This window comes from Pyrgilauda ruficollis, unplaced genomic scaffold (assembly GCF_017590135.1).
Source record: "Pyrgilauda ruficollis isolate IOZ18807 unplaced genomic scaffold, ASM1759013v1 scaffold15, whole genome shotgun sequence".
Classification (NCBI taxonomy): domain Eukaryota; kingdom Metazoa; phylum Chordata; class Aves; order Passeriformes; family Passeridae; genus Pyrgilauda; species Pyrgilauda ruficollis.
This window is the reverse complement of record NW_024513654.1, coordinates 5,317,238-5,339,599: the sequence shown is the minus strand read 5'-3', so window position 1 is coordinate 5,339,599 and position 22,362 is coordinate 5,317,238. Positions and strand designations below refer to the sequence as shown.

The 22,362-nt window shown below is 43.1% G+C and overlaps 1 protein-coding gene across 2 annotated transcripts in view; it reads left to right on the top strand.

Annotated features, from left to right (window-relative positions):
• Positions 1–22,362, top strand: part of GRK5 (G protein-coupled receptor kinase 5) — a 148,408-nt gene that overhangs the window by 100,115 nt on the left and 25,931 nt on the right. For both annotated transcript variants that reach the window (XM_041461383.1, XM_041461385.1), the window contains exons 4-5: positions 4,321–4,398; positions 21,293–21,393. In XM_041461383.1, coding sequence (XP_041317317.1) covers positions 4,321–4,398; positions 21,293–21,393 — 179 coding nt within the window. The remainder of the gene's footprint in view (positions 1–4,320; positions 4,399–21,292; positions 21,394–22,362) is intronic.

Genomic DNA, 22,362 nt, shown 5'->3' with positions numbered 1-22,362 from the left:
TTCAGTTCAGCAGGGACCTCTTGCTCCTGTCCCCTTCTCATCAGCACATTCCCAGGGAGCCAGCACCTGACATTTCCTTCTGCTGTGATTTTATGTGTCATTAAAATGAAGGCTTTAGCTTCTGGACTCCCTTTCCTGCTCATCTACTCGCATTCATAATGTCTTTTTACCAAGGGAGGGCTTTTAACAATTTAATGTGGGCCAGATTTAGGCTGACTGGAGGAGAATGTGGACAATTTTGGTCATTATTCTCTCTAATGTGAACAAGGTTACTTTTTTTGCACTGAAGTCACACAAAAATGCATCTTCTGGAGGAAAATAGCCCTGCTCCAGGCTGTTTCTGCTTGTGATATCTGGGCTCAGGGGCCAGGGTGAGAGGCACAATCTCCTGGGGTGGACTTTTCAGCTGAATGCTTCACTAGACATGGCACTTACCTGGGGTGAAAGGATGACTGAGCATCCATTTAATGCCATTTGTAAAAACCCTGTCTTGCTGTTAGGGAGATTTCATTTGGTTAAGTCCCTTTTGTGGTATATAAACCATCTGTGTATGTGTGTCTTAAAGCTGTTCAAGGCTTTTCCCATCAGAAATGCCAGTTTGTTGGTATCAGCAAACTCATTAACTCAAAGTGTGTTTTCAAACAGTTGAAAGGGCTCTTTCTGCCCTGCCTTTAAAAATGAAAAATATGGCTTCAAGTTCACTTTTCATTTAGAAATGCAAGTTATTATGAATCCCAGCTGTTTGAGGTTTGCCTTCCAATTTTTAGTCACAGATTTTAAATCTCCAGCAGAGGCAAGTGCAAGGACAGGCACTGAGGACAGAGCAATAACAGGGCAGAGGCTGGAGTCTGAGAAAAGACTGAGCAGAGAGATATTCTCAGATAACAGAGGAGGGAGCTGAGAAAGTAGAGGTGAAAAATTGGGACTGAAATGCCATAACCTCCTGCAGATGCTCAAAAGGTGATTCCACTGTTCCTGACTTTTACCAAGAAGCCAAAACTGCTCTGGTGGGAGTGTCTGTTCCCATCTCCATCTTCTGGTGGGTACAAGGGGTGATGATTCCCTCAGCCATGCCATGCTGCCGCAGGCAACCATCAGCTGCCTGCTGTGGGAGAGCATCCTCCCAGATCTGCAGAGAGATCTCTTTGGATATGTTTTTCCATTTTCACATATTTTTGGCCATGCAGTTTCAGGAGCTCAAACATTAAGGTGAAAAGCAGATACTACAGAAATTGCTGTGTCAGAATCAATGTGAGCTCCTGTGGGTTCCCTGTGTGTTTGCCCTGGTAGCTCTCCATCCATCACAGGCAGCCTCCAGCCCCCAAACCTGAGCTGTCCCTGAGCCCATGGTCCCATCCCACAGCCAGCCACAGGCTAGATGTTGCTCTCTTTCCCAGCTGAAGAGCATTTTTCCATCTGATCTCTCAGCCCATCCTGAGGACAGCTGCTCCAAGGGGAAGGCCACTTTGCACTCCCATTCCTCCATCCAGCCACGGCTGCCTCTATGGAAGAAGGAGCCACCAACATAACCACCACCTCCAAAAGAGCAGCCAGAAGAAAAGCTAGCAGCAGACAGTGGCCAGCCCACATCCTCTCCCCATTTGGGCTGAAGGATCTCTGCCTGCCCACAGAAAGAGCCTTCCCTGCAGCTTGTCCCACGGAGTCAGGGTGATCGTAAATCCTCCCCTCGTTTATGGGCTATGAATAGGGCCCTGTCTGACCTAACTAGGGCATGGAGAAGCTATTAGACTTCAGAGCAGGAGCCTTGAAACACATGCCTGGATTCATCAAAGGAATAATGGAAAATATTTTGTTCCACACGGATTTTAAGAAATGATGTTATTTCTAGCAATTAGGGATTTGCAAACTGTAGCAGTGCTTTTGAGTATTGGGAAAGAAAGGGAGGTATCTTGTGATTTAAGCACAAGACCAGGAGTTGAGGACCTTGGTGGCTTCCCAGGCAGGTGGCAGAGAGAGCATGGGGACATCCCTGTCTATCTGCTGTAATAACAGGTCATGGCTGAAAATGCTCCAGGGTCTGTTGCTGGCAGCTCAAAAATGGCACCGAAGGGAGAAATAATAATGAACTTAGGAACAAAATGGAACAGGCTTCTAGTGCAGACCTACAGTGAAATCAACACTGTGCACAGTTGGAGCTTATGGTTCCTTGTCACATCCTCACTTGTCTGTCACTTCCCACCTTCGCCACCGCCATGTCACATTTCCTTGGAATGTCAAATGCAAGCGTAATTAAACCTTCCTTTTATTCTTTGCTGTCTATCTTGAGGCAGAACAAGATCCTCTGTATATATGTGCATTTAGCTCTGCATATGTTGGATCCCATCAGGAATTGCATTTCAAGACATCCAGTTCTTGCTGAGTTTCTGTCTTCTGGTCTGTCCTGGTTTGTTTCCTGTTGTACAGTTCAGATGGGATGCAACTGTTAGAGGTTATGTGTGGCAAAAAGGACAGCAAGTTTTTCAACAGCTCTCCTGGTGCACTTCAAATAGGAGATGATGACTTATAATCAGGTTTTATTTGCTAGGGAGACAATATATTATCAGAGTTTGAAAGCAAATGAAGGAGAGAGAAATCATGGAGAAAAATGCTGCTAAGATGCTCTAAGCATTTCAGAGTTTCTGTACTTTAAGAGCTGAAATGACCCATACTCAGATACCATCTAAAAGGACAGGAAATTAGATAAAAGATTTTTTTCAAACTCTTGAATTAAGTTTTATGAGAACCTAATCAGTTTCATCACCAAAACTGTCACTTAAAAAGAAGTACTGTACTTGTGGATTTTAGTTTTTGGTTGTTTTTTCATAATTTTTATTTACGGCCATTGTCATTTCTCAAACCAAATCAGATCATAATTCCAGATTGTTTAAGCAACCTGCCTTGCCTGTGTGTAAATATGCAGCTCCAGACTTGAGCTGCAATAGCTAAATGAGCACTGGCCAGATAGAAGGGGAATAGCATTATTACTACATTGTGGTTTCCATGTCATTCCTAGGTTTGCTTAGCTGGGCTATCCATTACAGCCAGCCTGCAGATTTATTGCATCCAGCCTGGAGCAGTACATACATCTTCCAGTGGGCAATAGTTCTGAAATTTCTTCTTCTAAGTGTTTGCCAGTTCAGTCTGATTTTCCTTTTTTTTTTTTTTTTTTTAAGCTTCCTCCTCATTTATCATCACAGACAGCTTGTATTGGACCAGGTTATTTAATTGGCTTGGCAGGATTTTCTGGGATCCTTTTTTAAATACAGCCATGAAAGCTGTTAGGCTGTCGTCTTCTTTTTTTATTATTATTTTATTTAATTCTGGAAAATATTTTGACCTGAAGGCTAAAGCTTCATATTCCAAGCAGTGCCAAGCAGGAATGTCCCTAAGATAACATGTCATTTTAGCCCCTGAGGTGCCCTGCAGCACATGTTTCCTTCAAAAGCCTTCCATGGATCCAAAACTTTAGCTGAAGTGATTCATATCTTCATGGTACACACATTGTGCTTCTTTTATTTCTAATGTAAACAAAGCTCATCAGAAGTCAGTAATGCTTCAATACCTAGAGCAGTCAGAATTTTAAAATGTAGGTAGACTTTGTGTGTGAGGTTGGGGTGCTCCCTTTTTTAGTGCAGTAGGGAAGCCAAAGAGAATTTTGCTCATGGTGTCTATTCCTCTAAGTGGTCTCTCTTCTTTCCTCTTGGCCTCAAAAATCTGCCTGAGAAATCAGGGGGGACTGAGCCAAGGGTCACTAATAGTGATGGGCAGGTCTCTCTGCTTTGCACAGGTATTGTTAGACCAAGGTCAAGGCATAAATACATAGAAAAGACACATTAAACAAAAAAGACAACATATTGAATAATATCTATATATATATATGTATTCACCTGGCACTTGAAACAGCACTGTGGCAAGGGTTAACAATTATTCACTTTCTCTACCACTCAGAGAAATATTTTTACCTTCTGTGTCCACCTTCCTTTCGAGCAAAACCAAATGAAGTTGATCTCTCTTGTCAGTAAATGCTTTCTGAAAGCTGGCTTTGCAAGGTTATGAAATATAAATTAATTAAATGGTTAAATGGTATTGGTGTTAATTAAGAGACAAAGCCCCAGAAGATGCACCGCTAGGGTCTGGTCAAAATATAGTGGAAGGATTTTAATAAGATTGTGTGTACAGGTTTTGATTCCACCAGAAAATGATATTTCTCCTTCAAATTTTTCATACAGAGTGTTCTGTTAAGGCCACATCCAAAATGAAGTTATAATGGTGAAATATGAGTGCAAATATTGACTTTTATTTTTTGTATGTCTGTTCCAGGCAGAATATGAAATTGCTCCAGATGAAAAGCTGGGAGAGAAAGGAAAGGAAATCATGATGAAATACCTCACCCCAGAGGTAAGGGGCAGCCAAAGTGGCATTACTGCAGGAATGCTGCAAGGCACACCTTTACTAAACAAGGTTGTTACAGGCTTTGTGAGCCAGACTCCTAAAATTTATGGTGGCAATCTCCAGTGAATAAACCTGCAAGTCTTGCACAAACATTCGGAGAGAAAAAAAATTATAATGCAATCCAGAAATTGACTTCCAAGGATGAACTTGACTTACCAGGGGCTTAATTCTTCTGTGGATGAGCAGAGGGCTTCTCTGGTCTCTTCTCAGTGTACAAAGCTCTGCATTGGGGGTGTAATGCAAGACACTCAGCTGTTACCAACAGATGCCCCAATTATTTCCTATCCAGCTCAGAAGTGGTGGTGGCATTTCATATTCTGTTGTGTAGAAAGCACAGGTAAAAATGGTCTTTCATAACAGAGACTGTTTTTTGGTACAGAAATTCCCATTTCTCCCCCAGCCCCGTTTTCCCCAGGCTGGGCAGGGACACACAGGACTGACAGGGACAGTGGGGTTGGGAGGTCAGAGGTGCTGTCACCCATCCGTGTGCCCAAGGTGTGTCCTGAGTGTTGTGGGAAGGAGAGGAGCTCATGGGAGCAGCAGTCCACAGGGTGGCACTCCAAACAGAGACACAGGATGTGCTGCTGGAATTTGGGACAGGCTGCTCTGGGACTCACCCTTTTGGGGGGTTACAACCATTTCCTGACCACATTTCACCTTTGCTACACAAGTCACTGCCAGTAAGCAGTAAACATCCAGCTTCAAACACAAGAGCAATCCTAGGATTTTTCCTAAGTTGCTTTCGTAAGAGTAATCAAAGACGTGCAGTTGCTGCTTCAACTGTTTTACAAAAGTAATGCACATGCCCTTCAGGAGAATTAATCACATTTTTGGCAGATGTCTTTCTAGAGGGTTTAAATGGTACAATATGTTTTGGAGGTGCAGGGGCAGAGCAGACCACTCTTTTTCCACTCAGTCATTTTCCTACAATAAACTTTGATGCATACTTTCAGTTATCTCAGGCTGCATTTTGGGATCTGGTTTCATTTACTGAGCCTGGCTAGTTTCATGTGCAGCCATTGAGCACTGCCAGTATGAGTTCCTGCTGCCCATTCATTAGGGGCATGAAGTTCCACTGCTTTTTAAATCCACCAAAATGACCTTTTGTCTTAAAATTCCTGTCAACAGAGCAACAAACTCCGAGGGAAAATATTTCCCACTGCTCCAGCTCCCATCTGGAAAGGGAGAAAGGCATTTTGCTGATAGCAGAGCTAGTAAAGTGAGGGGAGAAAAGCATTGCTTCACTTCAGCCAGTCTTGCTGCAGGTTTCCAAAAGCCTTTCAGTGCTGTCCATTGGCTCTCCTGCCATCCATGGTGCAGCCAGAAGCACATGGAATAATTTAGTGAATGTGCAATGAAGACCAAGCTGAAAACTGCTGCTTCCTCATCAACAAAGAACGGTGGTGTTACAGGAAGGAAAAATACTGGGACTCCAGGGCTGGAGTTTCCATTCTCTGTCGTGCCCTGGACTTCTTATTTGACCTGTGTACCTGGTTTCTCAGTATGTAAAATTGGCACAGCATATTTACAGTCTGTCCTGAGACTTTTCTGGTATTTGCAAGTTACCTTAACAACTCTGAGCAGAAGGAAACTGGATGACCTCCAGTGGTCCCTTCCAACATCACCCTTTTTGTGATCCTGTGAAACACAGAGCTACTCTCCTTCACTTGTAATCTAAAACTGCCTCCCTGCTGGTGGTGCTTTCATGTCTGCATTGGTCTTGCTGCACTTTTGTTCCTTAATGAGAAACTTCTGCTTCTTCCCAGAGGGATGTGGAAACCCTGCATAGCAGAAAATTCTTCCTAGAGGCAAGGTAGACTGTGCTGATGCTGTTGGGCACTGGATCATCTCATCTAGGCTCCCTTCCCCACGAAGTCTTCCAAGGTCCCTTCCATGCTGCGTGGAAGGAAATGTGGGTGGTTTACATGGAAGCAAACAGGTGGTTTAGGTGGAAGGAAACAGGGCTGGCTTAGGTGGAAGGAAATGTGGGTGGTTTAGGTGGAAGGAAATATGGGTGGTTTAGGCCTCTCAAAGAAGAGAGGGAAACATGGGAACAACCTCCCTAAGGATGTGGTGGAGTCCTCATCACTGGAGGTTTTCAAGATGCTGTTGGGCACTGGATCATCTCATCTAGGCTCCCTTCCCCACGAAGTCTTCCAAGGTCCCTTCCATGCTGAGCTGTCCCAGGATCCTGTGTACTCAGGTCCCTGGAAGTCAGTAGCATTCCCTCTCTCTTGCCTGAAGTTTGCTGAAATGGTCACATCCAACAGCCCATTCTGAGCTCTTTGGTGGGAGGGAAATGTAAGAAGCACATGTGATCCTCACACTAGGAACACCAAAATATGAGTGTTTTCATGGCTTCTGTAGCAGCTTCCCTGAGCACTTACACCAATGTAAGGATGTAATGTGATCCTCAACTAGGAACACCAAAATATGAGTGTTTTCATGGCTTCTGTAGCAGCTTCCCTTGAGGGGTGAGCAGGAGGGCAAAAACCCACAGGAAGGGTGTCCTGTAGCAGAGGGAAACATTCTCTGAAGAATTATTCCTCCTCCGTGCACAGGAGCAGCACAATGCTTGTCACACCAGCCAGGTCAAGGTTTCTTGACTAGAATCTTGCTTCTTTAAAAAAGGCTTTAACAATTTCCATGAAAAAGACACTTAAAGCTGCCTTCTTGACTTCATAAGCCCCTAGGGCAGAAGTCCAAGCCACAGGAAGTCTGAAATTTCTGAGGTTGTGAAATATGATGGTAAAATGAATTGGTCACAAATATTTCTTCCCTGTTTTTTTCCTAATCTCAGCAGTTGAGTGGAAAAGGTTCAGTTTTAGGTCCATTTCCGTCTGTAAATGGCTCCATTGAACTGTTGAATTAAACTGAACCCAACCTGGCTTCATTACCTGACTGCTTCTTGTACTGGAAGAGCAAAGAGATATATTTACCTTTGTACTGCTTTTAAATTAGACTTTTACGTCTCCATGCAGCATTTTTTCCTTCCTGCCTGACAGCTGCCATGCCTTACTCTACTAAATCACTATCCCACTATTTGCTTTTTCACTGTAAATCACCTTGAGAGACTTGAAGAGACACTATATAAAACTAAATTGATTTGAAATGGCTCTTAAGACAGTCTCCATATGCCATTATAGTTTATATTTGGACTCAGCTGGGTACTAAAAATGTTACTGAACAGGATGTCTAATGTGTATTGTTATCCCCATTAAAATACTTCACAGAATACGAAGAACAGCAACAACATGAATTTTCTTATCTGAATTCCTGTCCAGTACCCTTTCCTCCAGGAAATGCACAGAATAAAGGCCATGTTTGCACTTTCTTTGCTGCAAGAGGTTAGCTGGGCACAGCAATAACCTCCTTACACCAGTCTAAGGCTATCAGTGGGGATTTGGGTAAACAAAATTATGTCTTTGTTTTTATGAACAATTATAGGATAAGGAAGGGAGGGAAAAGTCCCTTGAAAGAGCCTCTGGCTGATCAGCAGTGCCTGGCCTTCCACTTGTCTACTGGCTAAAATGTGCCCTTCTCTCAAACCAGTTGTTTATGGAGAAGAAAACGTCTCCATAAGATGGGTGAGATGAAATTAAAATTACACATGAGGCTTTCTGCTGGGCCAGGCCACGTGGCTGAGCCAGGCTCCTGCTCAGACACCTCTCCCATCTCTGTGCACCATCAGAGTAGTTTCCTTTTGGCCATTGCTTTGATCTTGACAGCAAGGACCTTTGCCTCTCTCCTTGAGATTTCTTCCCCTCCTTCCTATTTCCACCCACAAAATAAGTGCTAACTTCAGCACTTGTTCTTCTGGGTGAGTCATCTTTGCTGATCAGTGAAGCTTCATCTATCACTCCTTAATGATTCTGGCTGAATCCAGCAGGTCATACCATACCAAGAATTGGATTCAAGTCCTAAGACCTCTTCCTCTACCTGTTTAGTTTTACTAAATGCCTCCTAGGGAACATGTTATAATTAGTTTTTGGGATGGCCAGAACAAAAGCTGAATGCCACTCTAGGGGAAGCAGTGGAAGATAGAAAGATTAAGCTTCTGTAAAGCAATCTGCAGAGTTTAATGCAAGACAGAGGCTCTGTCTTTTGAAAGGTGAGCCTTCAGGGGCTGTTTCCTACATTGTTATCTTTCTCCAACAAATTCAGCTTATGTCACTTATATCCAGCAAGTCCTCTCTGTCCCCCTTTAAGCTTATTATCTTGCTGATAAAAGGCCACCACATATCTCTTTTCACTGGCTGCAGTGGATGGCCCCTTCAGGCTTGGTCCAAGAGTTATCTCCACAGCTAGTTTTCAAATTTTTCTAAACTCTATGCATTTCATTAATGACCCAATTGAAGTAAGCAATGAATGAGGTGTCTGTCTCTCCACAGTGTGCTACATGGACTCGGGATGGGCTGGAATTATTTACTTGCTCAAAGCGTTATTCACTGCATCCTTTGAGCTCCTATTAGGGGACTTCTCAGGATACAAAATGCTTAAGTAGGAATCCTAGCATCACTTGAGCCAGGAGAATTTTGCCATTTAATTAATTACCCTGGGACTTTGCCCTTTGCCTCAATGGATTTCTCATCTCCCCTTTCTATTGACTTCACTACTCTACGAGCACCATTTTAGCCAGACATGATAGCATTACTTAGTTCTCTGCTTTGCAGCTCACATAATCAATACGTAATCCAGTCTCCAGAGAAATCAATGGATAATTCCTGTTGTTGCTGCAGAGACAGCACGATCAATATCTCTGCTGATCACTGTGTCTGAGTCCAGGAAAGTACCTTCTCAGTGGGCTCTCTGAAAAAGCTCATCTTTCCCAAGTTCAGTTCTGGGAAAATATCTGGGTGGCAGAACAGCAACTGTGTTACTCAAATTAATGCTTTCTAGTCAGGATTTATTTTAATAGACATTTATCTGTCACTGAGGCCAGGCTGTAATGTAGTGTGGTAGGGAATCTGAAAAATCACAGTGTTGCCTTGATTAGGAGTCCCTTTGCTGTGGTCTCAGGCAAAAAGGCTTTTTTCTCACGGTTTGCTCGAGTCCTATTTCCTCATCCTTTACCCACTGTTTATAATACAAATGTTAGTTAACTAAACACTTACTGAGGGCTTCTGTCTCCTGCAGTGGTGCCAAACTTGCAGGAGAGCCTGTGGAAGCAAATTGGAGCCTGGCCTGTCCTGGTGATGCTGTCCCAGCATAGGTCCTTGGGTGGTCCTGTGTCCTGTCCTTAGGCTCAGGAAGGGCTGCATTTGCAGTGCCTTTGCTCAGACTGGTGGAAGGCCTGGGCTGGAGTCATTAACTCCTCTGGTTTTGTGCTCATCAGAGCTATTGAAGCTCTGCTTCTCTTTCCCTGTTCTTCTGGAGAGGTTACACCCCCCAGTGCACATGGCTCCTAACTGTTTGTCATTTTTGGTCAGGAAAAGCATTGGGATGCTTTGGTCATTGAGAAGAAGCCTTCTGGCTTCAGAATTACTCTGACTTGTCCCTTTGGAAAATGGAAACTCGATTCCACTAATGGATGTCAACCACACATGTGAACCTGGCTTACATCTGCCTGTGAGGCAGGGCAGGCCCCCAGCTCCTCTCAGAGAGCAGCCAGCCCATCCAGAAGCACTCTGCAAACAAAGAGCAGATCTGCTCAGGATTTTCTGGCAACAGGAAGGCTCTATTTGCCTGCCCTTGGCTAATGAATATGCTAATTATAGTTTCCTCCTCCCTGTTTTGGGGGGTCATTTTTTCCCTATCCCCTCTGCATGCCCCTCATGACTTGTATTTGGTTTGTATGGATTTTCCAGTGGCAAAGGCAGTTAGCTCTGAAAGACTTTCAGGTCCATTCAGCTTTCCCAGAAACAGCCTCTTCTGCCTGAAAATTTTGCTCACATGGGAAAAAAGGAATCAGCCTTTTCCAGCTGTCTGGAACACTGACTTGCAAAACATCCAGGAATCTGCAGGAGATGGCTTTTGTGTGTTTGCACAGAATGACATTAAAATAGACCTCTGGTGAGTCCAGCTTCTTGCATTCCCAGCACTCAGCCTTGGAGGCATCTGGAATGGAGAGATGAGATGACTCTTCTGCCCACTGGCTACAGGGAGCCTGGGGAGACTCTGAGTGTCTCAGCTTTTGGGTTATTAAAGTGTGATGAGGTGAATTCCGTACTAGGTGTCATGCAGAATACATTAAATTACCTCGCGTGGTGTATCCACACAGGTTTCTGTGCACAATTTCTCAGTAATTCAGGAGTCCTTTGAAGACCTGACCTCCACAGCCCATCCATTCCCCCACTTGCTGCAACTTTGCTGTTGGTTCAGTTTCAGATTTCTGGAACTAAAAGTGTAATGGATCAACTAATGTCTCCCTGGACTCAGGATTCCTTGTGCTAAACTCAGAAGCAGTAACAGGCAATGCCAACAAAACAGAGAATGTAGAGGCACGTGGTTCCTTTGTAATAGGAAATTAGGATTCTAGAAGAACATCTGGAGACTTCAGCATCTGAGGAGCCTCACAAGAACAGGTCAGGCAAATTCCAGTGAGATGCCTGAGGCTGACACCTTTGGTTGGGATAATGCAACTAGAAGAATCAGTAAGCTGGTAGACTGTGCTATTTTAACTTGGAACCAGGAATCACAGGGTTTTAAATTTCACAGAAAGAAATATATTTAATTGCCGTAAAATATTGCTAGATAAGTGTAAAAAGTGAGATTTTTTTAAAAAGTCTTTTTTTTTACAAATTGATTTAGAAATAATCAGCATACTTAAGTTGTGGATAAGTGACACTTCAAGCTATTCATGTTTAATATTTTTTTTCCCAGTAATCCAACAACACTGAAAAAAGTCATGTTAACCTGCTTGCCTAGCTTTAGCTTGTATGCTAATTTTTTTTAACCAAGTCAGACTCTGACCTGAGTCAAAAATCAGGCATAGTTTAACAATAACAGCAAGTTTATTATCCTTGCACTGATGTTGTTTGTCCAACAAGCAAAAGTGAGGAAGAGTGGAATATGCCACTGCAAACAGCATGTCATTCCCTACAATAAATGTCTTCCCTCCCAGTTCTTTGCAGATGGCTCTTACCATATGATTGCTAATGGATTGTGTGATCCAGGTGATGTGGGAATGCCCTGTTTCCAGCAGAGATTTTGTTTGTCTTCCTGGGTGTTTCCAGTCTTTCTGTGAGTGGGCCACTGGCTCCTGCCTGATGTTTGTTTAATTGGTTTCCTAATTCTTTTCAAGACCTTCCCAGACTCTCTTTTGGATTTTTATTTTTTTTCATTCAAATGTTTCCTCAGGATTTTGACCTGCTAATGGAAAAAGATGAAGGCAAATTCGATAGAATCCACCCTGCAAGTGATGGCAAAACATCAGCTCAGTGTGGACCGGGCTTCAGCCTGCAAGGGAAGGGTTACTCCTGTTTACAGCCTTGTGTCTCAGGAGTGAATTCAAGCAGGGATCTGTTTGTTTTCCTGCAAGAAAGCCATTCAGTAACGTTGAGGTTGTGAGTGTTTATCTGTTTAGGGGTTGTTTTTTTGGTTTTTTTTCTTTTTTTTTTTTAATGGAACAAATGACATTTGGTTTACCAGAGGAAGCCAAGCTATTACTATTGCAACATAAGGTTGCTTGCTGGTGTTTAGGCCATCCATCAGTGCAGGAGGATGTTAAAAGGTAGGAAGGTCCTGATAAGAGGCTGGACACTGGATGTTATCCAAACCTATTAAGCACTTGTGACAAGAGAAAAAAACTTCCTGAGAAGAGAAGCTTTCAGAATTGTCCTGTCATGTTTGCTGCTAGTAATAGTGGGAATACATTGTTCTCCCAAAAAGCTTTATCAAATAATCTGGCTGCTTGTAGGGCTGCTGACAAAAGTGGTTCTGTGACACTCCAAAGGATTGTGAGCAGCCTCACTGTGGGGAGGACAGAAAATCCTGCTTGATATAAACCTTGTCTTCTGTGTTCCTTAAGCTGCCCTCCTCATCCTGCTGACAGGTTATTTCATCTGTTTCCATCCTTTAATCTGGGTGCAAAATGCTTTTAAGGCAGAAAAAGGGCAACAACAAGCAAAACAAAACTTTCCCTTCTCCTGCTTTAAAAGCAAATTTATTGAAAATTATTTCAGCTGGCTGGTTTATGAGCACCCCTCCACCAATAAACCTGTTGTCTACAGAAAGGAGGAAAAGTGTGTTTCTTTGGTAAGAAACCTCTATAAGCATGTTTCTAAAGAATCATTTTAAAAGTATGGGTAGGGAAGGACTAGGGTTTGAAGATTCAGGAAAATATCCTGCCAAGCACTTCTTGTGAGGCCTGATTTCTCACTAATTGAAGTCAAAAGCATATCTTCTGTGCTGACCAGTTTAGAGTCTTAAAATAAGCTGTACCAAAAACCCCATAGCTGGTTTGGGATTGTGGTGAGTGTTTCTGTTTAATTGAAGAGTATAAAGTCTGCAGCTGATTCACTGGACTTGCAAAAGGAGATGATGAAGCAACTAAATTTTGTCTCATGGGACATTTTGTTACTTCAAAATTACTTTCTATGGGGCTTTGGGTGTTTAAGCTCTGGTCACCAATGGGAGCCAGGAAAAATTTTCTCCTTCTTGAGCCTAGGCAGTCTTTTCCTTTGTTGCTCCGAAACTCCTGTTGTGGTTATGCCCCCAGATTTCTCTGAATCAAATAAGTCAACATTCCAAGGAAACCACACTTTGGACAGAAAAGCTGTATGTAGGAAACATGTTGACTCACACCATTTGCATGGCAGTTGCTTGTTTGCCACTATCGGGAGCAGAAATGCGGCTTCTAGAAAGGAGCAGCTACAAAAATGTCTGCTGAGAGGAGGAAAAACAAGGTATAGCCAGATAGCAGGCCCTGTTGCTGACTAACAGGAGAGCCAAAAAATAATTCATATACTTCCTCTGCACTTGTCAGAAGGGAAACCTCAGAGGCTGCTGTTTTCCCAAGGAAGGGCACGGCTCTAGACTGCAGCTCCAGAGAGGAAGGATGCTGGGAACCCAGGGAGAAAACTTCTCCTTTTTCTTCTGCTGGGCTTGCTGAGGCACAAGAGGTAACCCGAGGAGTCCAGGGCAAGTGAGGGAGCCTGAAGCTACTCCAGCTCTGCCACCAGAACTGAGGTGGTAGCACGGCCCTTTGTGCAGTATTAGTACAACCCCTCCAGGTTAGAACATGCTCAGCTGCTTGCTGAGGGCTCTGCTGTCTCCAGTCATTGTATTTCTCTGTGTGTCAACATGTGTTTTGATAGTTTAGTAGCATATGAGGGAAAACAGATTTGTCATGACTCCAGATCAGCTTGCAGCTACAAAACAAACCCCACAGCTGACAGGCACTGATGATTTGCTTCACTCAGATACAGCAAGTGATCCTGCCCTGGGTATTGGGATTGGGCTCAATATTTTCTCTGCCAGTGACCCTCTCTGTAATCCTGGATGAGGTATTTCATGTCTTTGGCCCCTGCTCCCACTCCCAGGGCTGGTGAGGTTGGTTTGCTTTGAAAGCTCTGGCTCCCATGACGTGTCTGTAGTGGACCCCCATTCTTAGGTGTCATGTCTACACACTTGTAATAGATAAATTACTGCTAATAACACAGCTGCCTTCCATGCTCCCCGTCCACCTCACTGCCAGTTCCTACATCTGTCCTCTCAAAGCAAATATCCTGGAATTATGAAGCCTTTTGCTTTACTGGTTCTCCTCATACAGACCAAATGACTGTGGCAGGGAAAAAAAAAAAGTAAAAAGAAAATGCAGAAGTTGATTAGTTAAAGTGTTGCAGCTGCTCCTGATGTAGAATTGGCTGTTTACCACACATACAGCTCAAACTGAATAGATAAGATCAGACACAGGGAAAGGCAAAAGAATGTTCCAAGATTTCTTTGTGTAATGCCAAAAGGCATCAGGAGACTGTGTGTGCTGTGGCAGTGCTGGGATCCTTTCCCTCACCAGGAATGCCCAGCCTTGATTTCCCAAAATCTAAATACAACCAAGACATTCCATTTCCTCATCTGCTGCTCTCCTCTGAATTTCTTGATGGGACTCAGTGATCTTAAAGGTCTTTTCCAACCTAAAAGAGCTTTGGATTCCCCCTGTCAGTCCCTTCACACTTTCCCTCAGTCAGTCCCTGGCTGCGTGGCTGGAACTTCCCTGGCTGGAGCTTAGACTGCTGGATAAAGCCAGAATTTCCAGGTTTTTGTGTATGAACTCTTCTTGTCATGATCATGCATCATCTCACACAAAAAGTTCATTTTAGCCTGTTTCTGTCATAGTTTTGAGGTCTCTACTAGTAGCAAGAGTGTGTGGAGATTTTCAAACAGATTATATGTGGAACATTGCTGTCAACATCTGAAAATACACATATCATGAAGACAAATGCTTGGAAGACAATTTGAGAGGCAGCTCAAGAAAAGTTACAGCTTGAACTTTTGTCCATTGACTGAAACGTTTTTAATTGTTTTAAGCCAGTTTGTTGTGGAATGTTTTCATAACCTGAAACATAACATATGCTGAACGTTATTTATTTTACGCAAGTGACTTTTAAAATAACTCATCATGTTTCAGTATCATCTGCATGCCTGAAACTTGCCAGGAAAGCAGTTGTGTTTGTGACAGAAGTTTGCATGAGGTCTATTCAATCTAAAGAGTGTGGAATCTTTCTGGTTCGTATAGCTTCTGCAGTGATGAACAGTTGTGCTGTAAGACACCCTGATGACTCACATCCACTGGCAGGAGCTGGTATGAAATGAAAGCCTGTACTTCTAGGTTTCTATTCTTTATTCACTAATTGCAAGGGACAATTGGACTGATTTGAGGAATCTGAGCATCTCTAGCTTTCATTTATCTCAGTGAGACTTCTTTAATTCCAGTCACAGGTGATGATCAAATCTTCTGCAAAACACATCTCTCAACCTCCTGTGCACTGTTCTGTAAAATATTGTGAGATTGCCACCTAGCTCACGAAGACTTAATCCTGCACTGAAGATTTATTATTTTGAGGTTCTTAGATGAAAGTCATTGTGTAAGGATAAAGAATTACCTTCAAACTATGGACCTGCTCTGTATCCTACAAAGTCAGTCTGGCCAAACTCAAAGGGCTTTCCTTTTTTCTGCTCTGAACTTCAGGGATCTACAAGCCATGTCATTTATTTTTTTTAGGAGACAGTGGTGATGCTTTCCTTTTTTCTGGTCTGAACTTCAGCAATCTACAAGCCATGTCATTTATTTTTTTTAGGAGACAGTGGTGATTGAGACAAGTCTTTGAAGCAGGATTGTTAATTTGTGAAGATTCTTATTCTGTTACTCAGAGCTACAGGTTTCCTTTGGTGAGCACTCAGCAAACAAACTCCCATCATCTGTTCTCATGGCCGTGCCATGTGCCTGTGCTTTATGAAGCCCAGTGTTTTGCAAAATCATTGGTACAAAGGATTGGGAAAGGGCTCAAGAGCCTCTTGCATTGAACAGAGATCAAATACATTTAGATGATCAACAGATGTCTGAGTGCCCTTGGAGGTCTTTCAGACCTCTGAGAACAGATTCCACAATATTCATAGGCCTGCTCTTCTGCTTCCCTGTGTGAAAAATTAGAATAAAAAGCCTTCATATCCAATTAAGTGGATTTCTTCACATCATTCCCCCAGAGCAGAGAAGAATACACAGAATAATTGATCCCTGCCCTTTTATTAAAAACATTTCTATATTAAAAGACTATATTATTTATCAAGTTTCACCCTTGCTTTTCCAGCCTAAACAGATTCTAAGATTCCTCAGTGCTTTCCTCTGGGCTTTTTTTCCTGAGCATATTTCCCAGCACTCCTGGCACATGGTGCTCCTGTCAGCTCTCTATAGGTTTCTCAAATGGTGGTGACCCCAGCTGGATATGTCTTTAGCTGGATCCTCAAGACACCCCTCTCAGTCCACTTTGTCATTTGGGCACTTTTCCCATGGAAACACCGGCGTTGCACACAGCGAGCCAGCTCTGCCCACGCAGGTTTGTGTTGTGTGGGAATAACTGGGGACACCTGCTTCCCACCTCGCCCCAGTTCCACAAGTGTGAGCCCCAGCTGCTGGGCTGCCAGCAAAATGCTTCTGTTCCTTCAAAGTGCCAATCTCTGCTTGCAGGCTGGCTGCTTTCACTCGCACAGGCGTGGAGGCGACGCCTGTAGCGCTCCACGTCTTGACCGAGGTCATGCACAGTAAATGTTTGGGAATGTTTCTTATCTCATAAGAAAAGGTAGAACAAATAACACGTCTGTTGAAAAAAGTAAAAGAGAATGCCTCCCTTGGTACTGCCAGCACTTCAGCTTGTTTGATAAAGAGTTTGATTTGCTGATAGATCAATAAAAGGTCGGATGTCCCCCACGCAGTCGCAGGGGAAGCACTGAGAGATGCTGTGAGTCGCGTGGCAAACACACAGAGATGACTTAGAGAGGTGTTTTTGGTGGCTGTCCTGTTCAGTGAACTCAGCAAAGATTGGGTCTTGGAGATCTGGGTGAAATAGCCTGTAGCAAAACTTACAGAGCTGTCAGAAAAGGAGAGGCCACGTTTTAAAGTGCAGCGATGCAACATGACATTCAAAATAACAGATGATGGGGAGTCACAGAGCCTGGAAGCTCTCATCTGATCTGAATCAGAATTTTCAGTACTTCAGTGGGGTGCCAGGCCATGGGCAGCACCAGACACTGTTGCTGGACAGGGCCCTGCTGACATCCAGACTTTTTGTGGGCATGAACACAACTAACCCTGAGCAAGTGTGAGGCATATCAGCTGTTCTCATGCCATTAACGGAAAGGGGAGAGCATCTGAGAGGAACTCTTTTCTAAAGACAGATAAAAAAAATTTAAAAGTGGAGACTTTTCTCAGGGTGGGATAATGGCACTCAGAAGTAACTGAATATCCATTTCTTGTTTCTCAAATAACCACTAACACAATTCCTAGTTGCATTCTTTTCTTAAAAATTAAATGGGAGAGTATCATAAAACAGAGCTATTGCTATGCCAGCAAAATATTTGTAGAGAGGTTTCCAGTTTCTGGCCTGACAAGAGAAGGTACAGGAGGTAGATTTTGGTTAAAAACTGGTAAAAGTAGTGTGGACTTTTTGACTATTATTAAAATATCTGATCAATAAGGATAATGTGATGAGAGAAATTTTTGTTGTAGGATCAACTTCAGTACATCTTGTGCTGCCATGAATCTGCTTTCAGTTCCATCAGCTTTACCCTAGTGTTAATCAGTTAGTTTGACTGTCATAATTTCTGATTACATTATTGTAAGTGAGATTAAGAATCTCTTTCTTTGCCTTCAGGAAACAGAATAGCCATTAGGGGAAATATGGAACTATACTTGTAACTCCCCAGTGTTTCATTTTGAATGCAAGAAAGTGTAACTGGTTTCTGCAGGTGCTTCTGAAGAGTTAGCAGAATATTCTTTGTCACAAGCTCAGATGTAATGGTTTTAATCACGGTGTATGGCTCTCCTAGCTACCACAGGACATTTAATATGTTGGAAAAGGTGTCTCTGTTCCCTTGTAAAAGCCAAATTTGCTTTTACAGCCATTGCCCATAGTGCAGCAGGAGAATGGTGTTAATAACCGTTTCATTGTGGCTGCAGAAATCTTCTGCACCTCTCCAGGGAAGAAGCAACTTTTTCATCTGTAAATGGCCAGAGTGTTACCTTTGGAAGCTTTCACTCTTGGGATCCAAAGGCTTCCTTGCACGCATAACCTGTGCTACCTAATGGTTCTCCAGGGGAGCAAAAGTAGGTTGGTGGGTTGGGTTTTGGGTTGTAATTGTTTCTGGTTTTGTTTGAACTTCTGAAGGCTGTGGGTATGCACAATATTCACTCAGGGAAAGTGGCAGCCATGGCTGTTTAATGGGAGCAGTGGGAACTGGGAAGTCTCAAGGATATTCTCAGGAAGGATCATACAAAGGCTCCCTGGAGCTGTAGGCAGAGTTGGGAAGGGTTGGGTATGTTCTTCCCAGGCATGTGGTGCCCTGAACTCTGTGAAGGGCTGTAGAATGGCACAAAATGTTTTGCTGGGTCTACAGAAGCTTTGGAAATGATCAGCTTTTGGGGAAAAAAAAAAAATCCTCTATTCCTTGTTATAGGAAATTGAGTGGTCTGGAGAAGTGTTTTCACTGCACTCTAAGGCTTTAGTCCAGGCATGGGGTTTCAGTGAATTCCTGTCTTTGCCTACCTTGATATTGTTACCTTGCTCAAGTTTATGCAGAGGAAGTAAAGACTCAGAGGTCAGCAATGAGTGGTTTTGAAAAACCAAGTGGTGACTGTATCTCCCACAAACTTGGAGAGAGGAATCACAGTTTGTGTCATTTTTAAATACTTCCCACATTGTCTTACTTACTATTTCGTTTGCTCATTCTTTCCCCCTTTCACTACAATAATTTAATTTCCTCTTTATGAATAAGAGTTAGCTGATGCTTATAATTTATTTTTTAAAATGTACTTTGATCTCAGACAAAGTTTGATGGAATTAGTGCTCCAGTAATGTGTCATGGGCATGATCTTCAACACTAACCTTAAGGCAGTTTACCTTCCACTGGGAAATGAATTCCCAATGGGAGATGAAATTGCCTGGCCTGAGTAAGAATCAGGTCACTTGGTCTAAATGACTAATTATGCAGTTTAGTACTTAGCTTTTGGATTCCTGTTTTGACCTCTAAAAGCAGAACAAGTTCCAGATGTAGTCAGTAGTAACTTCAGTTAGAGGCCCTGGAATGGATTTTACTGAAGTGCTGCTCCATTCACATCAAAAACACTCCTGGTCCACAGCAGCCCCAAAACTGTGGAGTTCATGGGTGTTTCTGTTCCCTGTAAATCAGAGAGATTATCATCTTGACCCAGGGCTTGGACCACTGGATTCACACAGCCACCTACCAGCTCTGGGCTACCAGCGAATATGTGTGTGCAAATGTGTATCCACTGAGTGCATAAATTGTAAATTAAAGGTATTCATTCTTCTGGTTTGTAGCCAAAATCAGCTGAAATCATTAGGCTTTTATTCATATCTGAATATTGCTTTAAAAACCTTTGGTTTAATCTGCTTCCCTGTCTTTTCCCCAGTAGTTTCAGTGCTCTAGGACTGGAAAACAGGAGGTTTTTGTGTAGTTCTTTCATTGCTTCCCTCTTGCCTCTACTTACTCTCTTGAACTAAAACTGGGACTTAGATTTTGTTGTGGGCATGTATAGTTACCTCAGTGGTCAATCAAGCTGAGAAAAACCGGCTTTGTCTCAGTCTCTGCCTTTTAGATGTTAACATGAGGGGCTGATCTACCTCTCAAGAAACCGTGAGACTCTTTAATTATTAGCAATCTACTCTGTCTGTGATTAAAAGTGGGTGTTCCCTAGATATCTTTTGCTGAGGAAATGGAGGAATGTATTGAGGAAATGAGGAAACATTTCAGTGAGGTCAGAGGTGTCCCCAGCACGCTCTGCAGCTTGTCTGTCAAGGCTGAGCAGTGAGAGTGCATTGCACAGCGTGCACAGACAGTTCTGTAAACCATGTTCCTATTTAAAAACATTCAAGTGGAACAAACTTACTTTTTCATGTCACAACCAGGATCATATTCACATTTCAGCAGTGGGAAGGAAAAGATAAAAGACTTAATTCAGCTTTCAACATGCTGGAGATTTTCTGTGGCTCCACCTCTGCCCCTTCCCCTGTCCTCATTCCCAGTGTTTTTGAACTCTGCCTGCAATGCATTTCAGTGCTTGCCAAGATATCTCTGACTAGGGGTGAGTTAATGAGAACATCTGGCCAGGAATGAGGGATGATGCTCTGTGCCCCACCCACTCAGCACATCTGGTGGTTGTGGGCATGGATGGGGGACCTTACTGAGCATTAAGGCTTCTGCAAGGGAAGAGGATTTTACCATCTATGGCTGAGTTTATTGAAAATACCCAAATCCAGTTGGTTATATAAAGGGACTTTCATGTACATGGGAGAAATGCCTTTAAATAGGTGCACACACACACAAATATACACTTTGTAATATAACTACAGGATGCAGTCAATGTGTAAGAATGTGGACTGCCTAAAAAACTGTCTTTTTAGATAATTAGTCCCAAAAGTCCTAAACTGGTTAACCATCAAGGCATATTGCAAGAGACCTCTCTTTGGTAAGGTTTGCAGGGTTGAATGTACATTCTCTCTAAGGGAGGAGAGAATGAAAAGAGTGTATGTGGTTGGTTGGCAAAGTTCCTTTCTGAAATTATTATTTTAAAGCTGCTGAATTATTTTTGTCTAAAGATGAACTAAGGTGTCCAGATACTTTTGTGAACATCTTTTTAATATATAGATAGATATAGATCTATATCAATAGGTACCAATGCTCTGCTCTTGTTTTGCTTTGCTGGTGAAAAAAGAAAAAAAAAAAAAAAAGAAGAAAAAAACAGGAAAAAAAATTGATTTTTCAGGCAGCACAATGAATCACCCATGAAGTGAAAATACTGGGCAAATTCTCTTTTGTTTAATAAAATGGGCTGCACACAGTTCAGGCCAGCACATTTTTCATGGGATGCAAGGGAGCAGTTCAAAGAATTGGCAAGGAGTGGGTCCTGCATATTCATGAGGCTGGGCAAGGAGGTGAAAGTACCGGAGAAGGCAGAAAAGCAATGTGAGGATAGAGTGGAATGTGGAGCGAGTTGCCACGGTATCCTATTTTACTGCTCTTTGACGTAAAGCTCCTTTGCTTTTACACAACCGCTGGAATTGAATGGAAGCAGCTCAGGGGCATAAATAATGAATGTGCCTCTCACACATTAGGAGAGCAGAATCTGCACCTCGTGGAGAGTTAATGTGCCCCTCTCTTCTCTCCCCAGTCTCCAGCCTATGTTCCCGAAGTCAGTCAAGAACTTATCCAGCAGACAGAGGAGAAACTCGAAAACAGCCCCTGCAAGGAGCTGTTCTCTCCCTGTACAAAGTAAGTATAACACGACACCCAAAGATGCCAGGGCTGCAGCCAGCAGCTTGTGAGGAATTTGGCAGTAGAGACGTTTCAGCCTGAACCTGAGGCAGGTATCTTTGCTCACAGTCCTTGAGGCAGAGCTGACAAGCGGTGAAGTCACTTCATCTGAACAAAAATATAATAAATATTTCCATGCCATTATATGCCATACACACAGGCACTTACTGTTTCAGGTATTTGACAGAGTGTTCCAGCCAAGTAAACCAGCCGTGGATTTCATGCTGTGTGAAAAGAGCTACAATGATAATGGATCCAAAGAAAACATCTCTGTTTCAAAGTGAATAAAAATTAAGTGGCTATACAGTCCATTTAGACAGAGGAATGTGCAAACTTGCTCCGCATGGCTTTTCCAGAAAATCTTCACCAGGAGAACGGAGCTTTTTTAATGCTTTCTGTCTGCCTGTGGCGCTCAAACCAACGTGCATTATTTCCCCCTTTGTCTGGGAAAAGGCTTATCAGTTTCTGCAGCGATTTGTGCCATTATGTGCTAAAGCTCCAGGTATGCAATCTGCCTTTGCAAACCCTGCCCCGAGTGCATCCACGCCAGGAGATCATAAACCAATAAAAACATGAAAAGGAGGGACCATGGCACGCGGGCCCGTGTGGTTTCTGGCTGAGCGCGGTTTGTTTTCCCTGGGTGATGTAATGGGGATTTGTAAAATTTGCTCCGCTGTCATTCATTGTTTTGACTCATTTCATTGACCTTTTCTGGTTCCAGTTATTCTTTGCGTTGGTAGGAGCTGTGGGTTATTTCTGGCCTTCCCTTGTAGCACAGGCAGTCTCCTTGCATGGGCCTGGTGTCCTGTAGAGATGCTCTGTGGCTCGCACCAGTTGTGGGTGCCAGTCCCAGTGACAAAGGCAGAGCTGTGCTCCACACAAACCCCCCTGGTGCCTGTTTCCAGCTCTCAAATCGGTCTGAAAGCT